At 38.1% G+C, this 21,639-nt stretch overlaps 1 protein-coding gene across 1 annotated transcript in view; it reads left to right on the top strand.

The window, feature by feature from the left end:
- Positions 1 to 21,639, top strand: part of LOC103187011 (adenylate cyclase type 1) — a 129,555-nt gene that overhangs the window by 22,421 nt on the left and 85,495 nt on the right. The window contains exon 5 of the mRNA XM_042332456.1: positions 6,679 to 6,806. Within this exon, the coding sequence (XP_042188390.1) occupies positions 6,679 to 6,806 (128 nt within the window). The remainder of the gene's footprint in view (positions 1 to 6,678; positions 6,807 to 21,639) is intronic.

Raw genomic sequence — 21,639 nt, 5'->3', positions numbered from 1 at the left:
TCAATAATGTGTTGCCTCAGACATGTAGCACTTCCAGTTTAGTTGGCAAGTTTTACAGTAAATTTTTGTTCGGAACTTTTTTATACCAATATTCACTTTTTGTATTGTTTGTATATTAAGCATAGGACAATACACTTGAATAATAACAATCCTTTCATTTGGTATAATGCCTTTCAAGTCAGGAGGAAGTACCAAAGAGCCTCACAGGATTTACTGTGAAGTAGAGTGACTGTGTATTTTGGACAAATGCAGAAGGCAATTTGCCCACAGCAATGTTCCCCATTAGCCATGAAATGAATGCCATGGGATATTTATTGTCCACTTAAATGGGCAGATGGGACCTCAGTTTAATGTCTCATCTGAAGGACAACACCTCCAACAATAAGTAATTGATGTGCATCAGCAGAATCCTCAGATTGAAGATCAGCCTTCAATTCATTTATCAGTGGGATCCTGTTTTGATTATTGGGTTTCATGACAAAAAGGTGAATCCGTGAACAACTGTATTTAGGACAAATCACTATTTGTCATGTCAGAAATGTCTTGGGGGTGTTAGTAGGCACTTTGTAGATTTCCCACAACCTTGTGCATTTCCCAGTAATGCTGGGAGCACTCTGGGATGCTTCCCTGCACTATATAAATCCAAGTTGTTGTTTTGTAAGTGCTTAACTCTGCATTTGAAACACTGCTTAAAAGGGACAGAGTTCCCCAATAGCATTTGATGGTTGAATAGCCTTTTGAAATTAACTAAGCAAAAAGAAACCAACTCAAATTGATATCCTTCCAATTGACAAGCTGTGTTCCGCAATCTGGAAATCCCAGATATGTGGTCATTTTCTGGGTGCAACTATTAAAAAGGGATGTTGAGGTTGAGGAGGATGGCTGATTTCAGCTCGCTCATAGACAATTCATTGTGTGAATTTATTATCACTCATTTTTAACATGTATTAATTAGCATTGTAGCTGTGAATGAACACATCACACATTGTAGTTTTCATCATATTTATTTTATTCTAAAGAATTCTAAAGATCCCATGGCAGTATTCAAAAATAGAAGGGAGTTTCTTCCGGTGACCTGGGCAACAAACCCCCAGATAAATTGATCATTTACTTCATGGCTGTTTGTGGGATATTGATACAATTGGTGTGTACAATTCGGCTGCCAGAATTGCCTGCAAATACATAGGTCGCTGCATTTCACAGTAAAATCATGTGATGTGCTTTGAAACATCTGGATGACGTGATGAAAGGATTATATTTATAAAGTGGTCTAAAAAAATACTTAATGGATTTGATGAAAAACACATTGGCGGTAATTCATCTCACTTTAGTCAATCAGTTAAATTTTGTTCAATGTAACCAATTAGAGAGATATTCATTGATGGAAGTGAGCAGCTGAATTGGTTGCATGAAAATAATTTCTCTGCCATGGGCTAATTTCTTGGTGAATGAGCTAAATTGACATTAACTAACCACACACACACACACACAATAAGCCAGTAATGATATGTGCTACTGATCTGTCCAAGGATTTATGGAAGAGCTTAAATTATGGGCTGACTGAGGGCAACAGAGGTCTCTAATAGCATGACACAGTTCGTTAATAGCTTTACAATGTGAGGGCAAACATATTAATGGTTTGATATATTTTAGGCTTGAAATGACATATAGTAATAATCCCATCAATCGTAGATGAGCTTCCTCGCATAAATGGGTGAATGCTTTATTTTTTAACATTGCATAGAAGTTTGGAATTCTAACTTTTTATAACATACCCTTTTGAGGAATCTTAATTTTAAGGAACAGAAAGGAATCAGGCAAGGGTTGTGGATGTATGAGAAAATGGGAAAAATAACGTGTTGTGAAGTAAAAGAAAAGAGGAGCTTGAAGATTAAGGGGAACTTAATCTTTTCTAAAGTGAAAGATGCTATTTAAATGTATTTTGTGTTGTTAAATTTATAGTTGTCAGTGCAGATCATTGAAAGCTGAGAGTTTGTACTTGCATCTATGGTGATGCAGCGGTATATTTTCTCAAACTAAGGGTAAAGGCAAGAATACTAGTCAAGAAAGAATGAGTTAACCACATTTAGCACTGGGGCAATTGATATTTTTTAATTCATGTCAAACAAGCTATAGAAGATTGAGCGAGACAAAACACTGGCTGACGCACTTTTGTGTTTCTGGGATGTGAAATGAGAAAAACTAGTGGGTGTTGCTATTTTGTCTCGCCAGAAATGTAGGTGATGTCCAAGATCAACATTCAGATCACCAGTGAGGTTGAAAACAAATAGGAGAGAAGATGAGATAAATGAAGAAGTGTTAGTTAGGTAATGTCATGTTTGGGGTTTAAAGCTTGTAAAAGAGGAAGGTAAAGAGGTCCTTAGATTTAAAGTGCTAGGCAAAAATAACCTAGAGGCAGTTCTCATCTCCTGTTCAGTGTCTTGAGACTTCCTTTTGAAATTGATTGTATGTTGACATTGGATGAGGATCAAATCAAGTGTACAATCACAGGACAGAAGTGTGACTTGTGATGTGTTAGTTAACATAGAGACAGAAAATGTGGTCAAAACATTTTCCTAAAATGTGTCCTTAATCTTAGGTTTGGGATCCAACAGCCCCTCCTCCTTCCCCACTCCCGACTTTGGGAAAATGATGTTGCCCACAGACTTTCTAATGCATTCTTAACCTCATTGTGGACTTCACCTCATCCACTCTTTTCTACGATGGAGAAAATATTATGTAGGTGTAAGTACTGTAAAGATAGTTAAGTAAAAGCTTCAGAATATTTACCTATCCCTCATCTCCAGTATACAATCTGAGCCATCTCTCCTCAGAAAAATTCCCCTCTCTCTTCCACTGTCCCCAGAAGCACAGATTTCATTATGGTCTGCAGAGTTTTGTATTCACCCAATCTGCACCTAACTATCCATCCCCATTCCTCAAGCATCAATTTAGCAAGTTCTTTGTCAAAGAAGTTAATCAACACAGCATTAATTGCTTTTGTTAAGAGTCTATTCTGGAGATCCACTCTTCTTTGGGGAAAATATCTTCTAATCTTTAATCCTGTTTGAGGATTTTAGTTGTGAATCTATGCCCTCTAATCCTGCTTTAAGTCAAATAGCGAGGTGACATCTATATTATCCATATCTCAACACTTAAAGACCTGGATCATATCACCCTTATCGTTTTCTTTTAAAGAGAATAATTCAGCTCTTTTATATGCAGCACTATATTCAAGGGACTAATTTTATTAGTAACAGTTTTTTGATATTTATTAAACTCTCTACAGGGAGATGGGATAGAATGAATCATCTTCCAGTAATTTTGAAATCTTACCAGTGCTGAGGCTCTAGTAAATGTGAGCAACAACAGTAACAGCATTTAATCTTCTTTAAGTCTGAGTCACCACATTGAACTTGCAAATAGGTTGGATGTGATGAGCTAGTGCACAACTTTCTTTCAGTATCTTTCTATTCTATCTCTTAACATTTCTGTAAGAAGCTGGATATAAATCTTGCTTGTGAACTAATAGGAAAAAGGAATAATAGGAAAATTTGCTACCATTAGATTTTTTTGAGCAATGCAAGACTTGAATAGAATACCCAAATGTACTTTGCTTGATAGTATGCAATAATATTAGTGGATTCTAAATTATTAGGAAAGTTACCAGTAAAATCTGTGGGCAAAGTTTTTTGTTAAACAGTTTAGTCTATGAGATGATTGGATACATAGAAGCTTGAAGGATATGAGAATGAGCATCTTGCTCTGAGGGTTGGTGCAGACTCGCTGGACTGAATGGCCTCCATCTGTGCCATGCATTTCTATGATTGTATATTTGCTTCTAGAGATATTTTGTGAAGGAGTCCTAATCTGAATAATTCTATCGTAATTATTTGTTTCAACTGAGGTACGGGGAGACGGAACTGACATTGTATGGGAAGATGGAGCAAAGATAAACTCATAGTGTGACCTACCTGCGGTGTTTTGTGGCATGCAAATATTTTTAATATTCTGCACAGGCATGGTCTGTATACAATTATATTGCATTCAATAACAACAACTTACATTTATATTCACACAGAATAGATTTTCAGAGCAATGCACAATGTCAGGGTTGGACGTCGATCAAGGGAGAAGAGGGAGGGGAAGATGATGCAATTGAGGAGATAGGTTGGATGGATTGAGGCAGGGATTTCCAGATTAGTTTGTAGTGACTGAAGGCATGGCCACTGATGATGGCCCATAGGAGACTGGGATGCTCAGTAGGCTGTGTTCTCTCAAATACTACTAGGAACCCTGATGTACCACTTACAATATGGTGCGGCCAATCTTATAAATTCTTTGTATCACTAGGAGCGGTCATTTCAAGCTAATATTATCAAAGATGCTGATATGGCTAGCTGCAGGTCCCTAATCCTAGCAATAGACTTAATTCAAGAATCTTAACCCGTGAACGGAACAAAAGCAGATTGTAAATAGACATATAAATAGATTAGCCTGAGCCATCTACACTGATTAAACCAGCTTGGAACGGCGATGTTTTGTACCACGTCATAGATTTTGATGATTTTTGTTTGCTGGATTGGTGTTCATTCAAAACAATCTGAAATCTGAAATATATAATAATACTTGTATTTTATATAGTGCCTTATCACGTCTTCGAGACTTCTCAAAGTGCTTCACAGAATATACTATCAAGTGAATTGATTGTATATTTTGTGGGCAAAACTCGTCAGCCAATTGCGCACAGCAGTGTTCCACAAGCAGTTGAGTGACCAAATTATTATTGTTAGTTTTTTTTAAGGGATTATTATCCCAGGAAAAGCGATCTGCCAATTGATTAACAACTGGGTTCCCACTTACTGCTAGGTAAACAGAGGCCTTCTAAGGCTGCAATGTTTAACAAATTTAATAAGCAGAACCCCAGCAAGTGATTACCTTGTTGTTCTGTACCAATTTACTGAAATTGAGAAAATATAAATAATTGCATTCTTAGCATAACTACTTATTTGGTAACGCTGCTCAGGCTGGCACTACCCAGAAATACCATCGTTTTGTAAAGTTCGACAGGGCAGGACATCAGTTGTCAGTGAGTTAGTACATAGGATCCCTCGCACAGACTGCTGCCACATTGCTGCCACATATCTCTTAGAACCACCCCACCCCCCACCACCCCAAAAAAAAGTGTTTGGAACAAAATTTGTTGTGTTTATTAATAAGGAATCCTGTCAGAATTCCCTTTGATCAAGCATGGGAAGCTTGTTCCAGAAATAGAGCTCCCCTTGACTGTGATTAGACCTCACTGAATTGCAACAGCATTAATCCCCCGAAGGGTGATTTACATTGAGCTACATAAAATGATAGGGCACAGAAACAGATCATTAGCCCACTACTCTGTGCTGGTATTTTTTCATCACACTTTATTTGCTTCTCCCTCATTTTTGCATCAGTTTTCTCTCAAATACATTAATGCATTTTGCTTCAACCACAGCTTTCAGCAGTGATTTCCACAATTTTTAAAACCCTCTGTGATGATGATCCTTCTAAATTCCCTATTAGATCTACCAGCTATTTTAGATTTATGCTTATTTTATATATATGCTCGACAGAGTGTTTCTCTAATGCTACAATAGCTCTCCTGTAATGTGGTGACCAGAGCTATACACAGTCCTATGTCCATTTCAGAAACTATTGGCAAGAAATTAGATCTAGATTTACTCTACATCCGTAGCATCTCAGAGTTTGCAGAATTTGGCAAATTGTTGAATTCAGTCTCAGTTGAAGGAATCATTAAAATATTTATCTTCATATTTTCCAAGAGTAGATTCATTGATTCTGTAACTTTATGAATGATTCAAACAGAGGATTGTAGTAGTGTAAGAACTGCAAAGTGGGATTGCTCAGCCACTTGTAGTTTGACTTCAAAAGACCAGCCCATGAGCTCAGCACAGATCAATAGAACTGATTTCACAACAAATGAACTATTCTCTAAATAAAAATGTGGGTTTTGTGATTTTTTTTTGGTCAACCAGTTGTTTGACACCTATGACAACCCATCACCATACTTAAAATATGCAAACCAGACTGATAATTCCACATGTGTATGTCAATTCCACATGTGTGTGAAAATTTCCCTGAGTCTGAAATGCGTACTCTTTCCCTGGAGGGACGATCCCTGCTTACCTAATTCTGCTCTAGGTGCAGATTGGCAAGAACTGAGGTTTGTGGACCCACACTGTTGGGTAAGATGGATTTTAACCAAGCTAAAACTACATAGGTTGATAAATTTCTTTGATTATTATTAGTGCATAGAAATTGACAGCACTCAAACAGGCCATTTGGCCCACCTAACTTCTTTAATAAGGTATTCCTGTTAAACTTGAGAACTTTGTTCTAGAAGTATACCACATTGCAAAGGAATCCTTCAGGTGGAATGGCATATTCCCAATTGCTGGAAGAATTTGCATGTCTTGGAAGAAATACCCCAAATGGTCTGTTTTCTGTCCAGAAAAGAATTAGACATCAGGAAAGTTTCAGTCATGCCAATGATGGTTTATCTCCTTTCATTAATGGATTCTAGTGTTCTTACCCTCATGTTTAAATGTTTATATCCATAACATGATTATTGCTTGAAATATATAACAATGACTAACGTGTTTATTTTTTCCCCTGTGGCAGGAGAACCACTGCAGAAGGATTAAAATCCTTGGGGATTGCTATTATTGCGTATCAGGTCTCACTCAACCGAAAACGGACCACGCTCACTGCTGTGTTGAAATGGGATTAGATATGATTGACACAATCACGTAAGTAATTCAGCTTAAAAGGAGAATATTGTCTCACACCAGTTTTAATCATAATTTTGGAAGGTAGGAAGACAATTACAAGAGTTCAAACCCATAACTGCTTATTAAGGTTATTTGCTGTTCCCACAGGATGACAGCTGCTTTGGCAAATATGAATTAATAGCAACAATAGCCTGTACAAGTAACACAATTAGAGCTCTTCCAGTCCTCTTTCAGAACTGTAATGAGAGCATAGCGTGTTTGCACTAAACCTGCAGTTTCTTTTCTTGTGAAAATCACATTTGACTTACTGTCAAACCAGCAGCCAATTAGTGTTAACACCCAATTTTGGAATCTGATGCTAATTAATGATCACACTCAAAATTAAGTTTGTTTTTTCTGAGACTTTATGAATTAGTATTTTCAGCAGCAATGGTCCTACTTTGGCAATCTCAAAGTGAGCCCATAACCATAATAAGGTCTGAATGTGACGATGCATTTTATAATGGATAATCCTACTTTGAGTGCTGTCTGTTAACTACAGGCAGGCCCTGACCTTAATTTACCCATTTTGGAAACTGTCCAAGAAGAGATCTGTTAGTTGTGTATTTACCTTGTGGGATGAATGCATCCTTGCCAGCTTTGAAGCTTTGAAGCTTCTACATTAGAAATAATTCTAAACCAGGACTAAAGGAATGGAAATGTTATAAAGAAGGTGTAACCTTCTTATGGTAGAAAACCCTTTCAATATCAGGTTTAAGGATGATGTTTTGAGCAAATAAGTAGAGGATTGATTGGTCTGAGCGATAGTTGTTGTATGATAATTATCATAATATGTTTATGTACAGGTGTGAGCAGAAGCTCAGAAGCAGTAATGAATGGCAATTGCATTCCTTGCATTTCCAGTTGTAACAGGATCCTCTTGTTTGTCGTTTGTTATTTAGAAACTCTGTTTGGCTTAGTGAGGGTATGTATGATGTATGTCTTATGTCTGACCTAACAGTCGTGACAACGTATAGCTCACGAGTACCTGATTAGCTTCAACCAGAGTAAACTTGGAACTTTAGGCTAACCAGCATGTTAAGGTAAAGGGAACCTCTTTCAAGATTGAAAGTGCTGTGAATTGCAGCAAGGTAGATGTGAATATTGAAACTTCTGCCCTTGATTTCCAGATTATAATGCCTTGTGCTATATAACAAAAGGGAGGTTGTAAGCCCTCTTCACTCTCTGATTTGGTATTATTCTTGATACATATGTATTTTGAAAAACTGACTGTTGTTTATGTACAAGGATTGTAAATTTAATTTATTTTTGCAGATGTGGCGATCGAGCCAACCTGCTGGTACTGTAGTTTCTGCCTAACTCCAACTTTCCAGGTATCTAGGAATCACTCTTTCCTCATGGAGTAAGGGAGCATTCATGAAGTACACTCTGGGGAGGGGAGGAGGTATGCGGGGTTGCTTTGGAGCTGAATTTCTATGTACAACAAGTGATGTCGGCTCGGACCTGATGATCCAGAAGGTGGCCATTATAAGGTGCTTAGTTTTAGAGTGAGGTCTAGAGTTTATGGGTCTAGAGTCCAATCAATGTGTTATAACAGGTCACCCTGTATTATTATTGACTCCAGTTGAAAGGAAAAAACAGTGAGGAATTTATAAAATGTAAATTGAGATGATCAGAAAAGTTGTAATAATTTCAAATGGAATTTGTTGATATTGACTATGAGTCCCAAACGTCGACCCACTGCAGTTGCTCGAAGAGCATCACAGTGACCGTGGAAGCACGGCAATCTAATCCAGGACACTTGGCACTGGGGTTCCTACTGGGTTGTTATTTCTTCTCTTTTGTTTGGTCAGGCAGGTGTCTGACACACACGAAACCTAACACCAAGATAAGAGTTCCCAGTTCTCCTTGGCTCCTCTAATCTCTTTTTTAACCTCTTTCTGAACTGACTTGTATTCAGCCCAATGGTCACTCTTTGTTTCTCCCCCAAAACTTTATAAATCTTCCTTTTCGTCTGTATCTCACTTTATATTTTCTCGATTGGCCCCTTCTATTGGAGCATGTACTTTTCCACCATGTTTATCTAAACTCGGAGAATTTAGGTGCAGGTTGGCAAGAGCCAAGGCTTGACTCAAATGTTCGTTGCTGGAGTTTAACCAGCTAAAACTGCACAGCTTTCCATTGTGAACAGTATCTATCTTCCTACTATTTGTTCAGCTGGAAAAACATCTTACCCATTCGAGTTTTGATTTGAAGGATAAACATTGGCTAAGAGGGAAGAATTCCTGCCCCCTACAACAATGGTCGGTCTGTCACCAGCATAATCTTTAAATATTAGTTATCAGTCAGATCCTTTAGGTAGGATTCAATCTATATATTAGTGAATCTCATTAGAAATCACTGCAAATAAGATCCTAATCATATGTCTTTTTCAAGCAATCTCAGAATTTATAGATGAAGAATCATTTACTGACAGAGAGCAACTAAAATAGGGAGGAACTATTCAAATGATCAAAAATGAAGTGTGCTGCTTAATATCTGCTATGTCATCTCTGTATTATTCTGGTTGCTGTGTCCAAATAAGTGTGAATTTCAGGAGGCCATACAATGTTAGATTTGTGGTTTCAGATATCTTTGATAGTTGAACATTTTGCTCGCAAGTACAAACATCTGCTGTCAGAACATAAACTGAGAACTGCAGCAACATAATTAATTTGAATCTGTCAGACGGTGTCTTGTTTAAATGGATTATGTCTAGCCTAGTTTTGCATTTTAACAATTGAAAGTTGCTTTCATCAACGAGTACTTTCTATTTCTACATCTCATTACTTTATTTTCCCTGTTTCCCGGGTTGTTGTAGTGCAGTGAGTTTTATTGAAATGGGCAGGTTTTTGGCGTGTTTCTCACTTCTAGTTAAAATTATATTGTTGTTGCTCTGTTCTGTATAGGATTTGCCTAAAAGTTAACAGTGCCCAAAGTCACCAGACATTAATATAACAATGGCTTGCATTTATGCAGCACCTACACTTAATAATAAATGTCTCAAGGTGCTTTACAAAATGTAATTGATTGGAATTGAAAGTGAATGTCATTTGGCAAACATTAAAAGTTTGCAATAGTCAATGTCCAAATCACCAATGGTCACTATGGAAATACATCATGCATTATAAGGGCTCTTGTGAAAAAGTAATAATCTTTGAAAATGAGAGGTAGGAATAGAGAGCATTTGTTGATGAAAGCAACTTTCAATTGTTAAAATGCATAACTAGGTAAGACATAATTTATTGAAAATTCTGTTTTGAAAATTGCTTGTTTTGTAGCATTCAAGTGAATGTACTGCATCCAGGCTGCTATCAGTTTCATGGCAGCACATTTAATACAGGACGTCAGAACAGTGTAAATTCTTGGTATTGCATACTCAGAAAACTCAGTAAAATCAAAATGGTGGAAGGAAAATGCAAGAACACTGCTATTCGTATATTTTAAACAAAACACTGCAATTTTGAAAGCATGTTTTCAAACACTGTACAAAGATTATACTTCACAAGATCACACATGAGATTCAGATGAAGAAGGCCCTTCAATTCAATTGAACTCATCTTTCCAGAATACCCACCCTGCTATTCTCATCCTTGGCTCAACCTGTTCCAGTCATGAATTACCCTCTGGGTAAATTAAGTGGAGCGCCATAGAGCAGTGGTTATTACGTTTCCCTCACAAGCGAAAGGACCCGGTTTGATTCCCGGGTGGTGTGAAATCTTTGGCACGTTTTCTTACTCCACACACCTCTGTTTACCTAGCAGTAAGTAGGAACCTGGTTGTTAGTCGATTGGTGGATCGCTTTCTATGGGTAATAATTCCCCCCAACATGCAAAAGGTGGTCATTCTATTCACGACTGTTTATGGGGACATTGCTGTCTGTAATTGACTGCCGCGAAAGTTTCACCCATTAAATATACAGTTAATTCACTTTACATTATAGTCTATGAAGCGCTTTCAGGTGTCTCAATGACGTGATTAAGCACTGTATCAAATGCAAGGATTATTATTATTAATACTTAGTATTAATACTTAATTATTATTAATACAAATAGTGACTGGATGTAGATACTGGTCACCCTGACCTGTAGGAGCTACACTTTGATATCAAATATTTCTAGCATATCTGAATGGAGTTTGCACAGATAATAATAATTATTTAAAAATGCTCAAATGACATCAAACACGAGAAACAGTAGACCACATATTGTCATCATGCACAATCACTGAACAATTTGTAAATAAATTTGATATATATATAAAGACTAACTGGTATGAACATCAACAACCAAAAATAACAGTATAATGATAGATCTGCATTCAATTTGTAGATTGATATATTTCCAAAAAATACTCATAAGTACACCAATAGTAATCTGTAACAAACCAGATATCATCATAAACAACGACAACAAACAAAAAATTGCATTTATATAGACCTTTCACAGCGGGAGGACATCCCAACAACTAGATTGTATGTAGTATTATTGCTGTAATAATCCCTCCAAGTGATTACAATGTAAGAAATAAGGAAATAGAAAAGATCAGGAAATATATGATCTACAAATTGAATGCAGATGTATGGCAGTATAAAACAAGCATAAATACAAATCAATGGTGTAACTGGGACTCTTAATACGACTATTCAGAAAGGCAAAATAACCGGTGAACAAAATATCAACCTCCATAATGAGAATATCGATAGACGAACACGGAACCTTGACCATCCGTGGTCTGTAGCTCAGTGGTTAGAGCACTCGCTTTGCAAGCGAGAGACCTGAGTTCAATTCCAGGCAGAGGGCGAAACCTTGGGCAAGTTTCCTTACTCCACACACCTAATAATAATCCCTCCAAAACCAAAAACAATAATAAATTGGTCATTTTCAATCTACGACTGTTTGTGGGACATTGCTGTGCGCAATTGACTGCCGCGTTCGCCCACAAATATACAGTCAATTCACTTTACAGTGTGTTCTGTGAAGCGCTTTGGGACGTCCTCCCGACGTAAAAAGTGCTATATCAAATGCAAGGATTATTATTATTATTATACTCAACATGATATAAACGCTGATGTCCCATGCATTTATATACCAAGAAAAGAAGGAGGAAGAGCCCTGATTGAAATTGAAGCAACTTATCAATCAGCAATTGTAGGTTTAGGGGATTATCAGAACAAATCTCAATGATAGTATTAAAATGATAGAAAAAGTTGAAAAGCAGAAAAATACATCTTCCAGCATTAAAGTAGCAATCCAGATCAAACAAGAATATAACATCCATCAAAAAGAAATAGAAAGTATCTCATATGAACCAACAAAAATGACACTTGGAATGAAAATTGCCCTTAAAAAGAAAATGATATCTTGTGGAAAAAATGAATGGGAGAAGAAAATCATACATGGTCAATTTCCAAAAGAAATGAAAGAACAAAGCCTAGATATTGTGATAGTTCTCACCGCTCGATGTAAGTGCAAATTTTATTAACGCTTTCGTACTAAGTGGTCTCTACTTCTCTTCTAACCCTGCCGGTGTGAGTTCCTATTTCAAAGGTGATTCAACCAAGTCAGAGTCACACACAGGTATTCCCAGTTAACCCCAATGCCCGGTAATTGGAATGTCTAATTGGAGTCTGCTCGCACTAGTAGATCTCCCATATTGACAACTACCCTCCAAAGTGCTTACTCCTTTTCTTGTCTAGAATACGACAGAGAATTGAGGATACATTCGGTAGAAACAACAGCTCTTTATTAAAACATAGCAACCCTAGGCTACCTTACATAACACAACATAAGGAGCACAACAATGGAAGATATACAACATTGGGAGCAAGCAATTTCTGCAACAGAACCCATTTAAAGGGCCAGGCTTCCCCATCCCCCTTAAATAATATATATTTATATTTACATATTATTTACACATTACAAACGACTGCAAGAATAGGGTAACCATGACAACATGAACCAAAGCTACAGTTACTAATGGGGATCTGAAAGCCGAAACAGAAACTCTCATAATATCAGCACATATCTGTCATATCTACCTGTTATTATGAAAATAAGATCTTAAAGAGAAATAGTGATCCAAAATGATCCACAATCGGAGTAGCTGATTCAACATAAAAATGTAGCTAAAAATATTCACTGAACAATTTGTAAACATTTTGATATTGATGTAAAGACCATGAATATCAACCAGCAAATGTAACATCGAAAAATAGCATCATAATAAACTGGGACTCACAAGTTCATATAAATTGAACAGTAATCTGTAACAAACCAGATATTATCGTAAGCAACCAAATCAACTGTACATGAGGTATTATTGATGTGGCTATCCCAAGTGATTATAATGTAAGGAATAAGGAACTCAAGAAAATCAGGAAATAAATTGATCTACAAATTGAGTCTGGCTGTATGTGGCAGTATAAAACAAACATTATTCTTATAATCATTGGTGCAACTGAGATTGTTGATAAGACTATTCAGAAATAGCTTGACAAAATAACTAGTGACAAAATATCAACCTCCTGCAAAGATAACTGTTTTAGGATATTCGAACATACAACAACAAAATTACATTTTTAGAGCGCCTTTCATATTGGGAAGATCTCCCAAGGCGCTGTGCATACTAAGAATACGTAAGAAAAGTAACATCCATTTATATGTAATGTGGCAGTGTTGCTGGTCTGGCTGACCCATCACTGAAAGCCGCTTAGAAACTACCTCTACAGAGTGATTTAAACTGTAACAGAAACAACAACAAAATTACATTTGTATAGTGCCTTTCACGTCAGGAGGACATCCCAAGGCACTGGACAATCAGTGTTTCGGACCCGAGCTGGGGGGCGGGATCAGGGAGGGTGGAGGGCGGGGGGGGGGAAAGGATGGTGACCGAAAGTACACTCGAAGAGAAGAATCTTGAGATGGGTCTTGAAGGAGGCAAGGGAGGGGGCGAGGCAGAGGGACTGCGGGATGGAGTTCCAGAAGGTGGGGGCAGAGTAGCAGAAGGCCTGTCCGGCAATTATGTAATAAGATGTTAATAATAATAATGGTCTTTACATTTGATACAACCTGATAACCAAAACAGAAATAAAGGAATATGAGTGAGGACTTCATCTGATAGCCAAAGGAACATGCTGCTCATAGTTGTAGGAACTGTGCTCCGAAAGTAGATCACATCAGAGGGAATTCGCATAAGTTGGCATGAAGAACTTTCACTATCAACTTAATGAAAGAATACTAATTGTCATTGCCATGTTTTAGCCTCCATTGTCGTCATGCTTGCAATTAGGATTCCTGAACTACAAGATTGCAATTTTTAAAAAATAAACAGAATGCTTTTGCTCATGACACACTATGATGATTATAATCTTTAATTTAAATCAGATTTGATGAAAAAGTTTTAAAAGTAGCCTTTGCAGGCAAACATAAAGGATGGTAATTCTCAGAAATGTTAGGTTACCTGCATTCCAGGCAGTACAGCTGCAACAGTCATTCATCTACTGCACAATACAGTGGTTAGAGAAATACTCCATTTTCACTAATACTGCACTGTTGAAAACAAACTGCTTTCCTCTCCCTCTACCAGAAGATTCATAAAAAGTCAATGTGTTTTGTCAACCATGCTCGTTCAATAGGAGTGGAAAGTGCACAAGCCATACGCTGAGTAACGGATGATTCACAGTTGTACTTTTTCAGCCTATTTCAAGGTTATATAGTTACCTCTTGTTCATTTCAGTAGCAATACCTTCCGTATTGCAGTTTAGAACTCTTTGTGCAGTTGTGAACCACAGAGTATGGAATTTGTAAAATGATTGTGATGGACTGAATAGCTCACACCATCTCAGGTGAGTGAGCTGTGAAGGTCTTCCCACTCATGATTACAACAAATTCCATGCTTGGTGGCTGACATCCTGTTTGTAATGCAAATGTGCTTTAAAATATAATAATGAAAGAAAATGGTTTGATATATTAATATTTATTTCCATATCAGGTACTGCATTTTTACCTCCAGTGTCTGTTTGTGAAACTGTTTCATTATTCTTTCATCTCTCCAGAGAATTTATTCACTGTCTTGAAAATTCATTTGGTTAAAACAAAAGTTAAAAAAACTACTACTGTCAGAATGACACAGGTGGTAACATTGTCACGTCTCTGAAGCTTGTGGATTTAAACTCTTTGTCATGACGCTTAAGATCACAGACTAGGCTGAGTGCAGTGTTGACAAGTGCTATCACCAAAGAGACACAAAACACGGATGTCTCCCCTGCTAGATATATCTGGACTGAGACTATATTGGATGTCTGATGCAGAGGGATATGTTCAACACATATGTTGAACATATTGAAAAAATATTTATACTAAAATTAGTTAAAAGGATCTATCAAATATTTTTTAAACGGTTCTTATCGCAACACGGGTCAATTACATATCGTACCCCCTCCACAGCCCATCATTTGGTTAGCCTGGTTAGTTCACATTTTAACTCAAAAGCAGAAAAACAAACTGAAGGATTTATGTCTTAAATAGTACTTGTTGGTCAGGAAAAGTTGTTGCTCAGGCAAAGTCAGTAGTTAACCAGTATAGAGTTCCTTACTACTGGTATAATGGAATTACATAATAATGTACATCTTTTTAGTTTTGTTTCCAGATGGTTCAAGTGCAACATTAAATTTAAAACGTATTTCTTTGTCATAATTCTCAAGGCAATGATCCTGGCACTTTAATAAAACCATTTAGTTTGGATGAAAGTATTTTATTGCTTTTGCGGAGTGTCAGATGATACTACACGCTGGCTAATGGTGCAGACAGTGATTACAGTCAATGCAAAATAGATGGATTAACCATTTCATAATTGTGGAGAAAATGGGTAAACATATCATGCAAAATTAATATTTTGACTGCAAATTTAAATCCTCATTAGCTAGAAAATCATTATATAAAGGTTCTCTCTGTTTTTATTATTGATTAGGAGAATGTTTTGAAAAGTAGGTAGGGCCCCTGAGGTAAACTTAAAGGGGCTGCTTATCCAGTTTGTAAAATCCTTGGAGTCCCCAAGCCTTGGCTCTTGACAACCTGTGCCTAATAGTCCCGAGAACTGATAAGCGTGGTGTTCCTTCCATTCCAGGCACAGAAATGTCCATGAATAGGTGGCATACATGGAATTCTCAATGGTGATGCTTGGTGATGGATTCCTGCATGTGTCAGACATGTGGCTGACACCAACCCCCCCCCAAAAAAATTCTAAAATCCTGAAGAAGTAAATAACTGGTGGGCATGATTTCAAGCAAAATAAGATGTCCTCCGTACATGAAAAGCACTATATCAGTATACATTTCCCCCCCTAACACAATACAGACAATCCACTTGTGAAGGACTTTCAGAAGTCTCAAAGACGTGAAACTATATCAAATGCCAAGATTATTTATTGTTATTATTATTTATTATTATTAAATTGCATTAGAAATTAATGGAACCTAAACTTAATTTAAAGGATAATTCCTCGCAGTTGCATGAGGGAGAAAGAATAGAAGGTTATGCTGATAGGCTTAGTAGAGGACGGGCAGGAGGAGACTCATGTTGAGCATAAATGCCGGCATAGACCAGTTGGGCCGAATGGCCTGTTTCTGTACTGTATATTCTAGGTAATTCTATGTAGTTAGTAAGCAATGCACTACAGTACAATCTAGGATGATCAATATGGACTTGGCTGAAGCATTCAAAAAATAAATTTGACAAATTTGTAATTTCACAGTGGCTAGAGGGATATAGGCTTGGTCAGGTCAGATGGGAGGTGAAAGCAATCTGTCCATGTTCTCTATGTGGCTGAACATAACACGGTGAGTGCAATGAAATATATTACCTTATTCATTTCATCTGTGCAATTTAAACTGTGGCACAGATTTGCGTGCAAACCAAAGACTTAATGAAATCTGAGCTGGACAAGCAGTAATACGCTTGCCAGTCAGTGTTCGCAATAGCAAGCTGTGCGATTTTAACTGATTAAATTCCAGCCATATATAGTGCACACTCCGGGATCCCCGGACTGTGTCTAATATTCTCCAGGATTAGGTGAAGAGGGTTCATCCCTCTGGGGAGAGCATTCAAACTCCAAGGACAAATGGAAATTCCATACATATGTAGAACTTTGTCTGGTTTCATACTCTTAATGGGAGATGAGTTTCTGCATGTGTCAGACACTCAGCTGATCAAACAAAATAGTATTTCTCTCTTACAGATGTATCAGTAACTAACCTATTTCATTAAAAAAGGTCAGGTAGAGATCTTGGCTGCACATGAGAGAATTTAAATAATGAGTTCTAAATCGTAGCTTGCATCAAGTCTTATGTTTTCTCTGATAATAGTGTGTTTTTATCATGCATTCAATAACAATGGACAATGCCCTTTAATCATTGAAAGAAACTCTGAACTGAGAAACGTCTTCATTTGGCGGTTTGACAAATGTGAATGGACAAACCTTCCTTGTCAAATTCTTGAATTTAACATATTCTGGAGTTCAGTGAGCTCGATATGTCTTTTTAAACCAGACTTAGACATGGTTTAAAAACAGCCCTTTATTAAGTGTGTCAGTAAATTATTCCTCATTTTTAGAAAGTTGTGGATATCATTACCACTATTGAGGATGGATCACCCATTCCAAACATTGTATCCAAATCCCCCCAATCCTCACCAGGTTCTATCGTCTCCTTGTCTTCAAAAGGAACAAGGTTCTCGGTCTAACCTACAATATCCTTCACACCCTGGCACCTCCCTATCCCTCTGATCTACTCATATCACACTTCATTCAGAGGACAAAGGCTTGCTGCATGTCCCTCAACCACTCTGTACTCCATTGATGCCCAAGTCTTGAGACACTAAGCCCCTAACTTCTGGAACTCCCTACCTGAATTCCTTCTGTTGCTCCCTCTTTTTCTATCTATAAAACCCTCCGTAAGACTTATTCTCTTCGATCGCACCTGTGGTCATCATCTTCCTCTCCTTTGCGTCCAGCCCCCACTATTGTGCAGTGCAGTGCTCAGTTGCTATCTATGGATTGTATAATGGCCCTGCTGCCGCTATCTACTTCTGTGGTTCTGTGGATTGGTGCAACCAAACGATCCATACACCTGAAGAAAATGCTTGTTATACATCCCTTCCATCTTCCCAACACAATCTTTCACTTATAATGTGTGAAAACGGAATAATGTAGACCAGGGTGGTCCAATTTTTTGGCTGCCACAGGCCGCATTCCTTATTTGCGAAATGCCCGCGGGCCACATCTGGCTCATGACCATTTCCAACATTCCAACCCGCTCCCTCTCTCCCTGCCTGGTGAATGTCCTCCCAGGGCAGTGGCAGCAGCTGGCGTTTGGGAAGACACAGCTCACAGAGCCTTTGCTGCAGTCTTGTCAGGAAGGCAAGCATGTCACTTACCAACCGTGTCTTTAACAACCAACCGCTGGCTCCTGCCACTGCAGATAATGACCTGCACTTGGTAGAGAGGGGGGTGGAGAGAGAGAGTGGGAGAGAGGGAGGGAGAGAGAGTGGGGGAGAGGGGGAGAGATAGCGGGGAGAGAGTTGGGGGCGTAAAAGAGATGGGGGAGAGAGGGGGAGAGAGAGGGGTGAAAGAGTGGGGGAAGGGGAGGAGAGAGGGGGAGGAGGGGTGAGAGAGAGGAGGGAGAGAGAGTGGGAAGAGAGGTGGGTGGGGCGCGGGTGGGGAGTTTGCTGGCCTGGCCACCTGAGCAGGCAAGCAAATTGGACCTCGGTCAAACTTTTCAGGAGGACACACTTCCTCAACTATGCATTAAACGTTGTTGTGTGAGCTGGAATGAGAAGATGGGGAGTTTGTGAGTGTTGATCAAAGGTTTGGTCAAATAGGTTAGTTTGAAGAGGATGCTGAAGACAGGGGGAAGATGTAAAACAGAGATTTTGAGAGAAAATTCCAGAGAGCGAGGAATAGTATCTAACGGCAGGAGAAGAAGTATGAAATGAGTAGTGGCCCACAATCCGAAGAATGAAGAATATGGGCTAGAAAGTAGGGCAGGAGAAGATTGGAGAGTTGGATAANTTTTTTTTATCAGCTAGCTACCTGATAAACGTGGAAACCTATCACTATGCTTAAGAGTATCCAAACTAGAGTTCTACGCATGCATACCATCTACATATGCAAATCCCTGTTTATGGAATGGAACACATTCTCTCTCCAGAGGGATGCATACTGCTTACTTAATTCTGGAGAGTATCAGGTGCAGGTTGGAAAAGCCAAAGCTTGGACATTCCCAAGTATGTGTTGGGGCTTTGTTGGGTCAAAATCTTGAAATGATTTAACAACAATCTACGGTCAATTCACTTTACAGTCTATTCTGTGAAGGGCTTTGAGACGTCAAGAAGACGTGAAAAGCGCTATATCAAATGCAAGGATTATTATTATTAACAACACCTTGCATTTATATAGCACCCTTTACACGGGGTAGTGTAAAGATCTAGGAGCGCTTAGATCTAAAGATTTAAAGATCAAGACTCTAATATAAAAAGCAGAATTGACAAGCTCAATGGGAACAACACTTGCCTCTGGAAAAGGGATCCTAAAGAAGGGAGCATAAAGATAGAAATTACACCTGGGCCTAGATTGACTCTACTGATGTAACATTTCAAAGGGTCCAGACTCTGGCAAATTCTTCAATGTTGTCTTAATATGGAAGCTGCTTTAAGTTTCTTTTAAGAATTATAGAAATCCAACTTCAAAGTTAAGACTGAATTCAACAATTTACAAAATTCTGATTGCTCTGAAATACTAAGTCAACAGAGTAAATCTAGACCTAGGTGGAATTTCTTCGGGAAAAAGCAAGATCAAAAACATTTCTTCACAGAAAGATATGAAAATATAGAATGTATTACCCCAGAAAGTGCAAAATAATTGGGACAGACAATTAAGGTGTTAAGGGATATTGAGAAAACATTGAGACAAAACCTATAAATATTAAAACTTTGAGCCCTTAATGTTTGGCCATTGATTTTGCCTAAATTTTAATTTTCTGTGAAGCCACCTCTATTAGATAAGAATTAATACACTAACTTTGATGATATTGAAGTGATTTCTTGCTAGCATTTTAAACTGGACCTGTTTTCTATTGTCTTCACTTCATGAATAGCAATACTCTCAACTAAGTACATCACTGGACTGCAGGTCATATGTGGACAGATACACACCTATTTTAATTCCTATAGATATTATAGATTCCTTCAGGCTTGTGGTTTTAATAAGATTGTTCTTTAATCCAAAATTACCTTGAAATTAAGGATTGGTTAAACAGATGGAAGTGGTCTTTTCTAGACCTATACATTCCTGTGTTCCTACCTTTGCACACCTATCTCCCACCTTGGGCAATATAGACTTGTTAAGTCCAAATACATAGGAGTCCTGCGGAAGAGGGTGAATCAGTACAATCTGTGGACATTCTAGCAGCTCCTTGCTCCTCCTCCTTCAGATCCAGGGATCACACGCTTATGCAGTCTATTGGTCCTAAGCAGAGTCCTCAGATGTGTCGATCCTCTTCATCTTCCTCCAATTGTCTGATGAATCAATGGTAAGTCGTTTTCTGTTCTCCCATTCCACCAGTTAGCAACGTTGATCCCATTCCCAGTCAACCTTTTTGTTCAAGTCCAACTCCCAATACTATTGACATGTCTAAGGAGAGAACCCTGGGAAAGAAATTCCCACTGTGTTTGCCAATTCAGACCACAAACAATATGATTAATTCATAGGTGACATTTCACATCCTTTATTATCTGTGCTGGGATAGTTATCTACCTACATATTTGAAAGTATTTAGGGATGAATTTCCAGTTGGCGATATGCATAATGCCTTCAACAATGTTGGCTGCTGAAGGGATTTCCTCATTATAATCATTCATCTGCAAAGACACTACACGTAACACTGACTGGAAGTTTAGTCCACTTGCTGCTCAATCTTATGCCGCAGATTGCATTAAAATACCATAAATAAAAATGTTCTTGAAAACTCTTAGGAGTGGCACCTATGCCATATGTCTGTTGCAGTGAGTTGTTCAGCATTTAACATTGACCAGATCCCACACAGGCTCCATTATGTGGCCAACACTGAAGGAATTACAGGTAGTGGCTCCTTCTTAGATAGAGTTAAGAGGAATGTTATATTCATAAATAAATCTCCTTTTGCCCTTCTATACCTCTCTTCCATATACAAGCACTCAGTGCTACATTTGTAGGAGCCCCTTTCAGGCTCCTGCCAGTTTTGGACAATTTTAGTATACTACAACAGACCTATGAGGTTATACCTGGTATCTGAATCGAGCATTTTGCAGATTTGGCTGAATAGTATAGAGTTTACATTTTGGGAGAGTTCAAAGCTTCACCTTCTCTTCAGATTTTAGGTGGTCATTGCCTTACTTGGGGGTCGAAAGTTGCTGTATTCCCTTTGGCATCCAATATCCCAATGTGCGCAGGCTTATACAACACTGATCTGGGAGTCTTCTCTATCAACACATAGTGCAAGGATAAATAGATTTGCTCAAAAGCCTTGTGATGCCTTCACAATGACTTAAGCCAAATGGATATCTATTCTCCTTTGTCGTTTAATTCATACAATAAGTCAAATTTCAAAATACCTTTCCCTCAAAGCAATCTTCCTATGTGACTCTTCTGTTCCTAGTTGCAGTTTCTCCTATCCCTGCTCTTGAATGTTTTGTGGTAGCTGAGTGTATTGAAGGATATGTCCTTACTTCTAGACTAGACTGTTGTCCTCAGTAGTTAGTTCAGTTCTAAATCACATGAT

This window comes from Callorhinchus milii, unplaced genomic scaffold (genome assembly GCF_018977255.1).
Source record: "Callorhinchus milii isolate IMCB2004 unplaced genomic scaffold, IMCB_Cmil_1.0 Scaffold2, whole genome shotgun sequence".
Taxonomy (NCBI): Eukaryota; Metazoa; Chordata; class Chondrichthyes; order Chimaeriformes; family Callorhinchidae; genus Callorhinchus; species Callorhinchus milii.
This window is presented reverse-complemented; position numbering and strand designations above follow the sequence as displayed.